The sequence below is a fragment of the Monodon monoceros genome, unplaced genomic scaffold (genome assembly GCF_005190385.1).
Source record: "Monodon monoceros isolate NGI ecotype Baffin Bay Population unplaced genomic scaffold, NGI_Narwhal_1 Super_Scaffold_9, whole genome shotgun sequence".
NCBI classification, from domain to species: Eukaryota; Metazoa; Chordata; class Mammalia; order Artiodactyla; family Monodontidae; genus Monodon; species Monodon monoceros.
The window spans coordinates 44,696,591-44,708,687 of NW_021703786.1; the positions used below are offsets into that span (position 1 = coordinate 44,696,591).

General features: G+C 46.9%; 1 protein-coding gene across 2 annotated transcripts in view; it reads right to left on the minus strand.

The window, feature by feature from the left end:
* USP43 (ubiquitin specific peptidase 43) overlaps positions 1–12,097 on the minus strand; it is a 61,991-nt gene that overhangs the window by 29,299 nt on the left and 20,595 nt on the right. For both annotated transcript variants that reach the window (XM_029212676.1, XM_029212675.1), the window contains exons 4-6: positions 4,765–4,857; positions 2,689–2,824; positions 448–583 (exon numbers count right to left, since the gene is read on the minus strand). In XM_029212676.1, the coding sequence (XP_029068509.1) occupies positions 448–583; positions 2,689–2,824; positions 4,765–4,857 (365 nt within the window). The remainder of the gene's footprint in view (positions 1–447; positions 584–2,688; positions 2,825–4,764; positions 4,858–12,097) is intronic.

Consider the following 12,097-nt stretch of genomic DNA (forward strand, 5'->3'; position numbering starts at 1 on the left):
ATGCTCCAGTTTGTAACAGTTTTACTTCGAGCACTGACCTTGAACCATAAGAGCCCTGAAGACAAAGATTACCCCAGCACCTATACTGAACAGTGGTTCTCAGAATGTGGTCCCAGGACCAGCAGCGTCAGCATCACCTGGGAACTTGCTAGACATGTAATTTCTCAGGCCCCACCCCTGGCCTACGGAGTCAAAAACACTGTGGGCAGGGCTCAGAAATCTGTTTAAGCAAGACCTCCAGGTGACTCTGATACTAAGGTTTCAAGAACCCCTGTCTTAGTTGATTAACTTTTTTAATCAACCATCTGTACAACAAATATCGGAGAAGATAAGCCTGATACTTCCAAGTACTAAAATTAAGTGTCTTTTGCCTTAGCACCCAATGAGTATCGTCTCAAACCTGTAACTCATAATATCCAAATAACATTATGCAAAGCACTCTTGTACCTGAGAGCATCTCCTGGCCAGGTGACGGAGGGGCTTGGAAGGCATACACATTATCTCCCTCTGCAATAGTATTCAAGTCCTCTTCATCAAAGAAAGAGCGCTGGAGTCCACTGGGATGAAGTTCAACCAAGATCACCTGGAATGAGGAGGATCACTTTCCCTCTAGTTTCTCAAAGGGAACTTAACAAACACATCATGCCTTTATTTATTTATAAGTCTTTTTCTAAAAAATATTTATTTATTTATTTTTGGCTACGTTGGGTCTTCGTTGCTGCGCGCAGGCTTTCTCTAGTTGTGGCAAGCGGGGGCTACTCTTCGTTGCGGTGCGCGGGCTTCTCGTGGCGGTGGCTTCTCTTGTTGTGGAGCACGGGCTCTAGGTGCGTGGGCTTCAGTAGTCGTGGCACGTGGGCTCAGTAGTTGTGGCTCGCAGGCTCTAGAGCGCACGCTCAGTAGTTGTGGTGCACAGGCTTAGTTGCTCTGCGGCATGTGGGATCTTCCCGGACCAGGGATACGAACCCGTGTCCCCTGCACTGGCAGGCGGATTCTTAACCACTGTGCCACCAGGGAAGTCCCCTGTAAGTCTTTTTTTTTTTTTTTTTTAATTTATTTTTGGCTGTGTTGGGTCTTCGTTCCTGTGCGTGGGCTTTCTCTAGTCGCGGCGAGCGGGGGCTACTCTTTGTTGTGGTGCGCAGGCTTCTCATTGTGGTGGATTCTCTTATTGCAGAGCATGGGCTCTAGGCACACGGGCTTCAGTAGTTGTGGCACGCAGGCTCAGCAGTTGTGGCTCGGGGGTTTTGAAGCACAGGCTCAGTAGTTGTGGCACCCGGGCTTAGCTGCTCCGTGGCATGTGGGATCTTCCTGGACCAGGGCTCAAACCCATGTCCCCTGCATTGGCAGGCGGATTCTTAACCACTGCGCCACCAGGGAAGTCCCCATGATGCCTTTTAAATTCCTGACAGTCCTTTTACTCTCTTAAAGTTTCAAACTCTACCTCTCTTAGACTTCTCCCCTTTTGATCTTTTATTACTGCTATTTTTTCCCCCAAGACTCTCTCACCCACTGTCCTACTCTCTCCCTCACTATAGATTCCCATATAGCACTTTGGGTTTACAAAGCAAGATACACACATTTTTTTTCCCCAGTTGAGATCCTCATTAAAATGGTGAGAGAGGTTAGAGGGATTGACTGGGTGGGGGCAGGAAGGAGTCCACTGGGGTGATGGAAAGCCTCAATAATCATGGTGGTTACACGTATGTACACGCATGCAAAAATTCAAGTTATAACCCTAAGACATGGACACTTTCTTGTACCTATGTTATTCCTTAACAAAAAGGTTAAAAATACTCTTTAATTAGAAAACAATCCCACGAGGTCACCAGGGAAGTGTAAAATTTCCATTTTACAGTTAAAGAAACAGATGACCAATTACTTTGTCCAAGGTCAGAAAACTAGAAGGGACTGAATCACAATTAGAACCCCACTGCGAGCCCTTCTCATCATACTGCATTGCTGTTCACCACCATCACTTCTACCCTGTCCTTTCCTGGGGGTCCCTGTTAGGAGTCTGCCCTCCAAAGTCAAGTGAATCCAAACTCTTTACCAAGATGCTAAAAAAAAAAAAAAAAAAAAAAATTGGAGCACGTCCATCCCACTCTCTTCCAAATTGCCTCTCTCATATGTACACCACAAGTTCCTTCAGTAGTTCCTTATATTTCATTTATTGTCCCTTCGGTCTCCTGGCTTATATTCTCGGGAGTGAAAGTATAGAATAGTGGTTGTGAAATCAAACCATCTGCGTTTGATTTCAAATCCTGGCCCAGCCACTTACCAGCTGTGTGACCTTGGGTAAGTCACTCAACTTCTCGGTGCTTGCTGCTAAAATGAGGATAATTGTAATATCTACCTCACAGGATGGTGGTGAGGAGTAAATTAGCTATAAAGTTCACAGAATGGCACTCAGCACTTAGTAAGCCCTACTGAGAGTCAGCTATTGTTGAAATGACGATGATAGACTGTAATCATTACCACCTTCTTGGAAGACAAAGGCGGTATCCTTTTCTGGTTATTTTGTGAAAAGGCAGGAAGAGGTCAAGGCCCCGTCAGCACAGACACCAGGGACTATTAATCAAACAGAAACTCAGGAGTCACTCAGGAATCACCGCGAGCCAGAAATTAACCTAAACACCCTAGACAGCCGGCCCAGTTAGCATCCATCAATCCCATCACCAGGCCCCATCACACCTCATCCACCGGGATGCCACCTTCCTCTGCAACCATCTTCCTCAGGGCTGCCACCGTGCTGAGGACTGGCACGGCCAGGCCAAGCCGCAGGGACCGCTGGCTCTTAGAGGGGAAGACCAAGGTGACGCTCAAGAATCTGGAAAATAGGAAGGAGGCCACATCCTTAAAGGACTGACATGGATTGTTGCCACCATCACTGATAATGGATCGAGTTCAGCACTTAGGCAAAATCTCTGCTTCCTGGTCAGGTCATTGCCCTTTAAGTATGCTGCCACCAGGTGGCAGTGGAGAGCCAAATCTCCAAGGGTCTCAGCTGAGTGTACTTTTCCAGCAAGTTAAAAATAAAAGATATTTGATTAAGAATCACAATACAGACCTTCCTCAACTTATGATGGGATTACATCCCGACAAACCCATTCATTGTAAATTGAAAACATCTTAAATCGAAAATACATTTAATAAAACTAAACCACCGAACAGCACAGCTTAGCCCCGCCTGCCTTGAACGTGCTCGGAACACTTACATTAGCCTACAGTTGGGCCAAATCATCTAACACAAAGCTTCCGTGCTAATAAGGCGTTGAGTCGCTCATGTAATTTATTGAATACTATATGGAAAGTGAAAAACAGTGATTTTAAGTGTATCAGTTGTTTACCCTCGTGATCACCAGGCCGGACTGGGAGCTGTGGTGCTCCCCTGCCCAGCCTCACAAGAGAGGACCACACCTCATACCGCTCATCTGGGAAAAGATCAAAATTCAAAATGTGAAGCACCGTCTCTACTGAATGCGCATCACTTTCGTACCATTGTAAAGTCAAAATATTGTATACCAAACCATCGTAAGTCAGGGACCATCTGTACCGATCTATATAGTCTCCAGGTTCTGTTTGTTAAATAGATAATCTTAAGCAAAAAGAAACTTCAAAGTCTGAGAAGTAGAGCAGTCAAGCTTCTTCCAGGACAACTCAACACTGTTGATGAGGCTCTCCTTTCCTCCTGAAGTTCTCCCTCGGTGATTGGATACAGCCCTTCTGCCCCCCAGCCTCTCTGGACTCTCTCTGGTTCTACTTCCTACTACCCCCAGCAGCACACCAGGGCTCACCCCTCCAGCTCCTGTTTCCCCTACTCTATACTGCAGTAATTATCTAATTCATACAACTAGTTAGCCGAACTGGGACTTGAACCCGGGCAGTCTGGCCCCAGAGTCAGTGGTCCTAACCACTGTGGGATGCTGCATCAGGCCAGGTGTCACAGCTCGTATCTGTCAGTAGCCATCATCCGATGATAGGATAAGCCAGTGTTATATTTGTGGCATAGACAGTCAGCAGCACAGGAATTCAGAGCGGAAAGGGGGATTAAGTTGCCAGGAAAGGCTTTACAAAGCCGTCATGTCTTCACTGCATCCTAAAGATGGAGGATGCCAACAGACAGAGGGCAAGAAAAATGGTTTTTACGAAGGTGAGGAACCCAGGGAAGAAATGCCAGCTTCCACGACAGTGAAGGCGCCCCATATAGTTCGCTAAAATTCCATGAGACTGACACGGGCCATCGCCTTAACAGTCACTGCCAAGCCCTGGACTTCTGGGATGCTTGCACTATGTGCTTCTTACTTTTGCAGTGACCACACCTCCTACCTAACCCTGCCTCGTCTTTTCTTTTTTTTCCTCATATCTCCTAACAACCCTTTTCCTTTTTCTTTGCTCTTTAAATAAACCTTTTCCTACACCTTCACTAAGAGGAAAAAGGATTTGGAAATAAAGCAGGGGAAAGCAGAGGGTGATAGATTTTCTCCTGTTCGCCCCTGTCTGATTGAGTAGTACCAACTGGCTGGTGCCGGCTTCTGAATGGGCTAAAGACGTAAGCCTGGCAACAGGGCTGATAAACAAAAGCATGTTTATAATTCCTTCTTCGGCTAAAGAAGGGACTCTGTAACCTTTCACGTTAATTGTCCCATTCAATCCTTGAATGTCCCCAAGCTGCAAAGCTTGGCTGAGAAGCAAAGGAGAAAATGCAGCTGCAAGCCCAAAAGATTCCCAAGGATGGAAGTCAAGTTCACGGGCATGATGCTCACGTACCTCGTCTGTCGCAAGGGGATAGGCAGTGACACACACAGGAAAGGATCGAAGGTGTTGCTCTGTTTCAGGCAGTGGGGACAGGTCAAGGAAGATCTGTGAGGGTAGAGGATACACATGAAAGTTTAATCACACTGAACGGTTTGGCGGTTCCTCAAAAAGTTAATCAGAGAGCCACCATTGCAATTCCACTCCGAGATCTGTACCACAAAGAACTGAAAACAGGTATTCAAACCCTTGTACACAGAGGTTCACGGCAGCATTATGCACAATAGTCAAAGGGTGGATACAACTCAAGTGTCCGTCAATGGGTAAACGGGTAAACAAAATGTGTTACAGACACATAATGGTTATTATTCAGCCACGAGGTCCTGACACTTGTTACATGAATGAACCTCGAAAACGTCATGTGAGTAAAAGAAGCCAGGCACCAAAGGCCCCACATTCATGATTCCAATTATGTGAAAAATCCAGAGTGGGTAAAGCCACAGGGACGGAAAGCAGATTGGCGGTTGCCAGGTGCTGAGAAGAGGGAGGCCTGGGGAGTGACTGCTTCATGGGTACCAGGTTTTCTTCTGGGGGTGACAAAAATGGTTAGGAACCAGAAAAAACTGGTGGTTGCACACCATGGTGGGTGTACATTCCGCTGAATTGCACACTTAAAAGGGTTAATTTCATGTTATGTGACTCATCTCAATTTCTTAAAAAGGATAAAGTTTAGTCACATGTATGAGTGCACTGAGTATGGGAAGGGATGCTGTAACCCCTCCAAATAGAAAGATACTGTGACAGCTTTCAAGCTCAAAGGTCTCAGCCTCACTGGGCCCCAGAATCACATAGGATGCTTTTTTTCAAATGCAGAGGTCCAGGCCCCACTCCTCGAGATTCTGTTTCAAGGGAAGCAGGGAGAGAGAGGCACAGTCATCAGAATTTTAAAAGCTCCCCAGGTGACTCTAGTGTTCAACCAGGCGGAGAACCACTGATGCAATCCACCTGCCTCATTGTACGGCTAAAGGAAACAAAGTTCAGGAAATAGCAGCTAGTAGCAACAGCTAACGGTGAAAGAATTTACTAAAAACTGGGCATTGTGCATGGATTAACCCGTGTGCTAGCCATAATAACCAGGATGATCCCCATTTTACAGAAGAAAAAACTGAAACAGAGAGGTTAAGTCACTTGCCCAAGGACACACAGCTCTTAAGTGGCAGAGCTGGCTCAGGTTCCAGAGCCCATGCCCATCACCATGTCGTGAGTACAAGTAGATCCACATAGTTTATTTATATTCTTTAAGCTCTTTGAAATTTAACACTCCCATATTTAGCATGCATCTCTGAGAGGGAAAGGCGAGTTTTATATTCCACCCGGGTGCTCTTATTTTATTTCCTTCATCATATAATGCTCCATATTCTTCCAAGATATAAGGGGTTTCTGGATGCTACATTCCTTCTCCTAAAATCTACATGAATTTCCTTGGGAATAGGGGAGAATACTCCGCCACAGGTCCTGCTCTCAGCACTGGACAGCCCTAGGGTAAGTCAGCAAGAAAACCGGAGCTGGGATCAGAATCAGGTTTCCTGAATCTCGACAGAAAGCACCAGTCCTGCTGGGTTGGTTTTCCATTGAGCAGACAAAACAGAAAAAGCCAGGGCCCAGCAAGAACCCCTGAGGTTTTCAGGGTGTTGTCCCAGGCAACCCTAAGTGCTCTGCTCATAGCAAGTAGGCTTTCCTGGATACAAGTTAATAGAATGCCAACCGTGATTTTAGAAAACAGAACCGAGTACAGACCGGAGTATTTAATGTTCGATCACTCTCTGGTATATTTCCCTCTGGGAAAACCATCGCAATATTTGGTAAAAAGAAGGCATCAGACATCAAGCTCCAACCAGCAGGGGGACCTGCCATTTGTGGGGGCCCCTCTGCCACACCAGCTTCTCTCCCTCCCCTCTCCTCCCCTCACCCATCACGTACCGTGGCGTAACATAGGCCTGAAACATGTATTTTTGTCCTTGGGAAATTTCCAAATCCCTGTTTCATATTTAAGTGAACAAATGAGAAGGAATATTTTTCTTTGACTTATTCATTTTTTCTTTAAAGCTACTAAAACTAAGCGAGGCTGCATCTTTCTTGCAGATACATCATAGTCAACTGATTCAGGGATATGGCCTTTAGATTCAGCCATGAATCTCTGGCAGGGAGCAAGAGATGTGTAGTTTGGCGAAATCACAGAACGGTCTAATTTTGTATTTAAAGGATGGGGAAAATATATTGTTTTCATAATAAACCACAGAGAGGACATGAAATGCACCTGTTCCTCAAAGGATGAGAAATGAGGAAAGTGAGTGCGACCAACAGATCAGGGGGAAGGGCAGTGTCACTTTCACAGAAAACTCCAGATGTTACCAGGCTCCATCTACACCTCAAATGTGGCCTGGGGGTCCTTTCGTCCTTGCCATCTCCCCCAGAGTTTCACGGTCCTGTCCTACTATCTCCCAGGTACTCACAGAGGAAAGAGACAGAAAATCACCCCAATGCCTTTCAATGTTCACTTGCCCATCTCCCTAAGCTATTTCATCCTCCTTGTCAAATTGTTTCTATTCCAAAGCCAGCCTCTCACCTGCTGCTGAAACTCAGAACTGCTCTTTGCTCTCCACTGGTTACAAATGTCCCGAAATGGCACTGCTCGTTTCACATTCTGGCCTCTCACTGCTGCTGAATATATGTCTGACACCTCCAACCTGGCCAGCTTCACCTGCTCGCTGGCTGGCGAGACGGATGTCCAAGTCGGCAAGGTAATTATGATGACGCACAAGCAAGATGTCACCTCTCCAAGATCTGTTCTGAGGAAGTCTTCCAAAACATACTCTGCCTAAAAGGGAATGCTGCCTGTAACGGGGACCAGATTAGGCTTTCTGTGAATAAAAGCTATGAATGCTGTGAAGAGATGAACACACACACACACACACGCACACGCACACGCACACGCACACAGTCCCACCTGTAGCCCAAACTCCAACGTTGCAACAATCCTTGGCAATTAAACTGGCAGATGTTTTCAGGCTGTGGTAATAATCATACAGAATAACGAATTATTTGTCCTCTAGTTTATAACCTCCAGCACCCCAGTTCTATTCTTCCTTCTCTCCTCCAGCCAAAGGCAAAAACTCAGCCCCCTAAGAAAGAGGACAAGGGAGATGGAGGGAGAATCTCGGTGAACAGGGATCTCTGAATTAACCCATAATAACATTTCCAGCTTTCAGTTTCATAAAGGCCGATGCCAGGGCGGCCCTTCATCCCAGGCAACCTCCCCCCAAGGAAAAGAGGCTGAAGAGGGTCCAGGACAGCAAGTATCACCCTCAGGGGCTCCAGTGTGGAGCTGGTGCCCACCAACGGCTACAGAAAATCACTTTTCAGACCTCAAAAGTCCTAGCCTAGGTGGACGTCTCTAACTACATTTTTTCTTAACTCTGGACCAGTAGGCAGAAAGCAGCTATTTTTAGCTGTCACCAGTCTTTTTTTCCAGCATGAATATCTTGCTTCTTACTCATCATTCTATAGTAATCGACAAAGGGTCCTTGCGGTCCTTAGTCTCAGATCAGCTCAAATGTCACTTCTTCACGAATCCTCCCCTAACTCACGCCTTATGATACTGTGATTTATAATAAGAAATATATAATTGGTCTCCAACAGTTGTTCCAGACACAGAGCTCCTACAGCTTTTGGAATTTCCTAAGTGATAAGAGCAAGAATGAAGGTAAAAGGAGCATCTTTTGCTATTCATAACAAACCCCATCCCACCACACCTGAGTTTATGCTAATGAGGTGATATCTGGAAAGCCCCCAGAGAAAACCACAGGAGGGGGGCTTGTTGCCAGAGGGACCAAGCATGGGATTAGAGGGCTCCACCCCTACCTCCTGGGAAAAAAAAAAGGGGGGTCAGAGGTTGAGTTAACCACGTATGGCCAATAATTGGATCAATCATGCCTACATAATGTTGCTTCCATAAAAACCCCAGCAGAAGGGGCTGGGAGAGCTTCCAGGTTGGTGACCGTGGGGAGGTGCTGGGAGGGCGGTGCACCCAGCGAGGGGTGCAGAACCTCGCCCCTTCCCACAGACCTTGCTCTATGAATCTCCCATCTGGCTGTTCCTGAGTTATAGCCTTTCCAAATCAACTGGTAACCTGGTAAGTAAACGGTTTTCCTGAGTTCTGTGAGCCACTCTAGCAAATCATTGAACCTGAGGAGGGGGCCGTGGAAACCTCCAATTTATAGCCAGTCAGTCAGCAGCGCAGGTGACGACCCGGGACTTGCAATTGGTGTCCGGTGGGCAGGCAGTCCGCTGGGACTGAGCCCTTAACCTGCGGCGTCCGTGCCCGCTCTAAGTAGGTAGTGCCAGAATTGAGTTAAATTGTAGGACACTCAGTTGGCGTCCAGAGAGAATCGCAGAATTGCTTGGTGTGGGAAAAACACCCACACATCTGGGGTCAGAAGGATTGTGAGCGTGGAAGTAGTCAAGAGTAATGCAAAGGCAAACGAGTTTTTTTCCGCTTTCGCATCCATAACATGCACTTCAAAGCTCCCTCCATTTTTCCATCAAAGCACGTGCCAGTTATACAACTATGTAAAAACCCAGGAGTCGCCCTAGATGCTCATTGTTTCCTTGGTCCCTCCGCCCCTGACCCTTAAACCCGCTGGCAAGTCCTGTTGACTCTGTTCCCCACCAGCCCACGTCCCTCCATCTCCATCACTACCTCATGGTCCAGCCACCACCATTCTCCCACTGAGAGAACAGCACATCACCTGCTGCTCCAGCTCCCAGCCCTGCCTCACTTCATCACCAAAACAACCAGCCAATTCCTTTCTTTTTTCTTCTTTTTTGTTTTGGCCACACCGCAGGGCACGTGGGATCAGATCCCCGACCCGGGATCGGCCCTGTGCCACCTGCAGTGGAAGTGCGGAGTCTTAACCACTGGACTGCCAGGGAAGTCCCCACCAGCCAATTGCTTAAATGGAAAATTAGACCACACCCTGCCTTAAACTTTGCAGTGGTTCCCTTTGCCCCTGAGGCTACAACCCACACGACCAGGTGCGCGCCCACCTGTCCAGCCTCACCTCCCACCCCTCACTACTCGATGGCCCTCTGTTCCTTGAACTTGCCTGGATCACTCCCACCCCAGACTCTTTGCTGCTTTTCCTGCCTGGAATACCCTGTCCCCAAGTATTTCAACGGCTGGCTCCTTGTCACTCAGTTCTCAGCTCAAATGTCCCCTCTGCAAAGAAGCCTGGCCTGAACACCTTATCTAAGGTTAGCTGCCTACCCCGCCTCCCAGGCGACATTCATCATCGTTGCAAATTGTTGCGTGTGTATTACGTGTGTATTATCTAACACCTCCCCCAGTAGAATGTGAGCTCCTTGAGAACAGGGGCTGACTCCTTTCACAGCTCAATTCCCAGCACCTAGAAGAGGACCTGGCACGTAGTAGGCATGGATTAAATACCCAGAGAATAAAGGGATCTGCTTGGTTAGTATTTCCTCTTGTGGGCAAGGAGTTACACTCTTCGTTGTAGCCACTGGACCAAGCGCAGTATCAGATGCTCAAGGATGTGCAAGAAGGAAAAGAGGATGTGTGGACAAGGAGGGAAGAAGGTAGAGAGAATGAGTGAGTGGAGAAAGGAGGCAGATCTATGGTACGGGGGACACAGAGGAGGGGCACCTGAAGCCAATCATGGTGACCCTTCCCCAAGCTCTAACCCGCCCTTGCCTTATGCCTCCCCCTCCCTCCTTCTAGATTTTCTTCTCCCTCCTCCTCTATTCTTTTCCTCTGTCTCCTTATTTTGCTTTCAAGCAGCCTCTGCTTTGAGTACCTGGAGATAAGACAGATGCCCTGCAAGCAGCTTTCATGGCTAAAAGGTGAGTTAGTAGACACGAAATCTAGGTTTCCTCCATGTAAATCTCGTAGTGCATCACCACTTCTCTTAGGAAATCAGTGGGCATTTCTGTTTTTTTTTTCTGGGAGGGGGGATTTTATTTTATTTTATTTTTTTATATTTTAACATCTTTATTGGAGTATAATTGCTTTACAATGGTGTGTTAGTTTCTGCTTTACAACAAAGTGAATCAGTTATATATATACATATGTTCCCGTATCTCTTCCCTCTTGCGTCTCCCTCCCTCCCACCCTCCCTATCCCACCCCTCTAGGTGGTCACAAAGCACCGAGCTGATCTCCCTGTGCTATGTGGCTGCTTCCAGTGGGCATTTCTTCATGGACAACGATGAGACTGGGGCTCATCCAGAAGAGATCTGAATTACCCAATGTGGTAAGCAAGCCAGGGCAGGAGGGGAGTGCCCCAGGGTCATTGTGGCTGTCGTTCAAGGTCGTTTGAAGTCCTTCTCCCTGGTGGGGCAGGGTGAGGGAACTTCTCAAGTGCTATGGATTTTCTGTTCCAGTGGGAAAGCAGCTTTGGCATTCTTCCAAAGTGTTTCCGAAACTACTTGCTCTTCCTAAATAAATAATCACCTCAGAGACAGTGATCACATCCAAATTATATTATGGACGATCCATGAATATAACATAAATCCTAAATTAGCACAATTTCTGGGCAATTTTAAGTCATATTCTCCTTTCTAAATACAAAGAATACAAATCTCCCAAAAGTATGGAAGTAAACGGCTGTAAGTGAATTCTAGAAGGCTGAATAATTGTTACTTTGTTTGAAGTAAATAAGAGATAAAAAACCAACAGGAGGCTTATGAAAAAGACAACAGGGCAAAGGAAAGAGAAGAGCATGCAGAAGACTCAGAGAAAAACCCACCTTTGAAAGTGATTTAATGCAACATCCAAAAGAAAAATATAAAAAAATGTTTTGGGGCGTCCCTGGTGGTGCAGTGGTTGAGAGTCCGCCTGCCGATGCAGGGGACGCAGGTTCGTGCCCCGGTCCGGGAGGATCCCACATGCCGCGGAGCGGCTGCGCCTGTGAGCCATGGCCGCTGAGCCTGTGCGTCCGGAGCCTGTGCTCCGCAACGCGAGAGGCCACAGCAGTGAGAGGCCCGCGTACCGCAAAAAAAAAAAAAAAAAAGTTTTGGTATCCATAATGGAGAACATGAAGGCAAAGCTTTTGTGCATGAAGTAACAGCAGAACCTCACAGGAAAAGAACAAGGTCAGATGGAAGAGCCACCCAAGAGGAAGAATTACAAAGAAGCAGAAACAGGACTTGTGCTTCAGAGATTTATCAAAGGTCAAATCCTGCTTCTGCCATTTACTATGTGTCCTTGCGAAATGCCTGACCCCAGATTGTACCTCATCTCCTTGGGCTCTTCTAAGTTAAATCAAAAACTA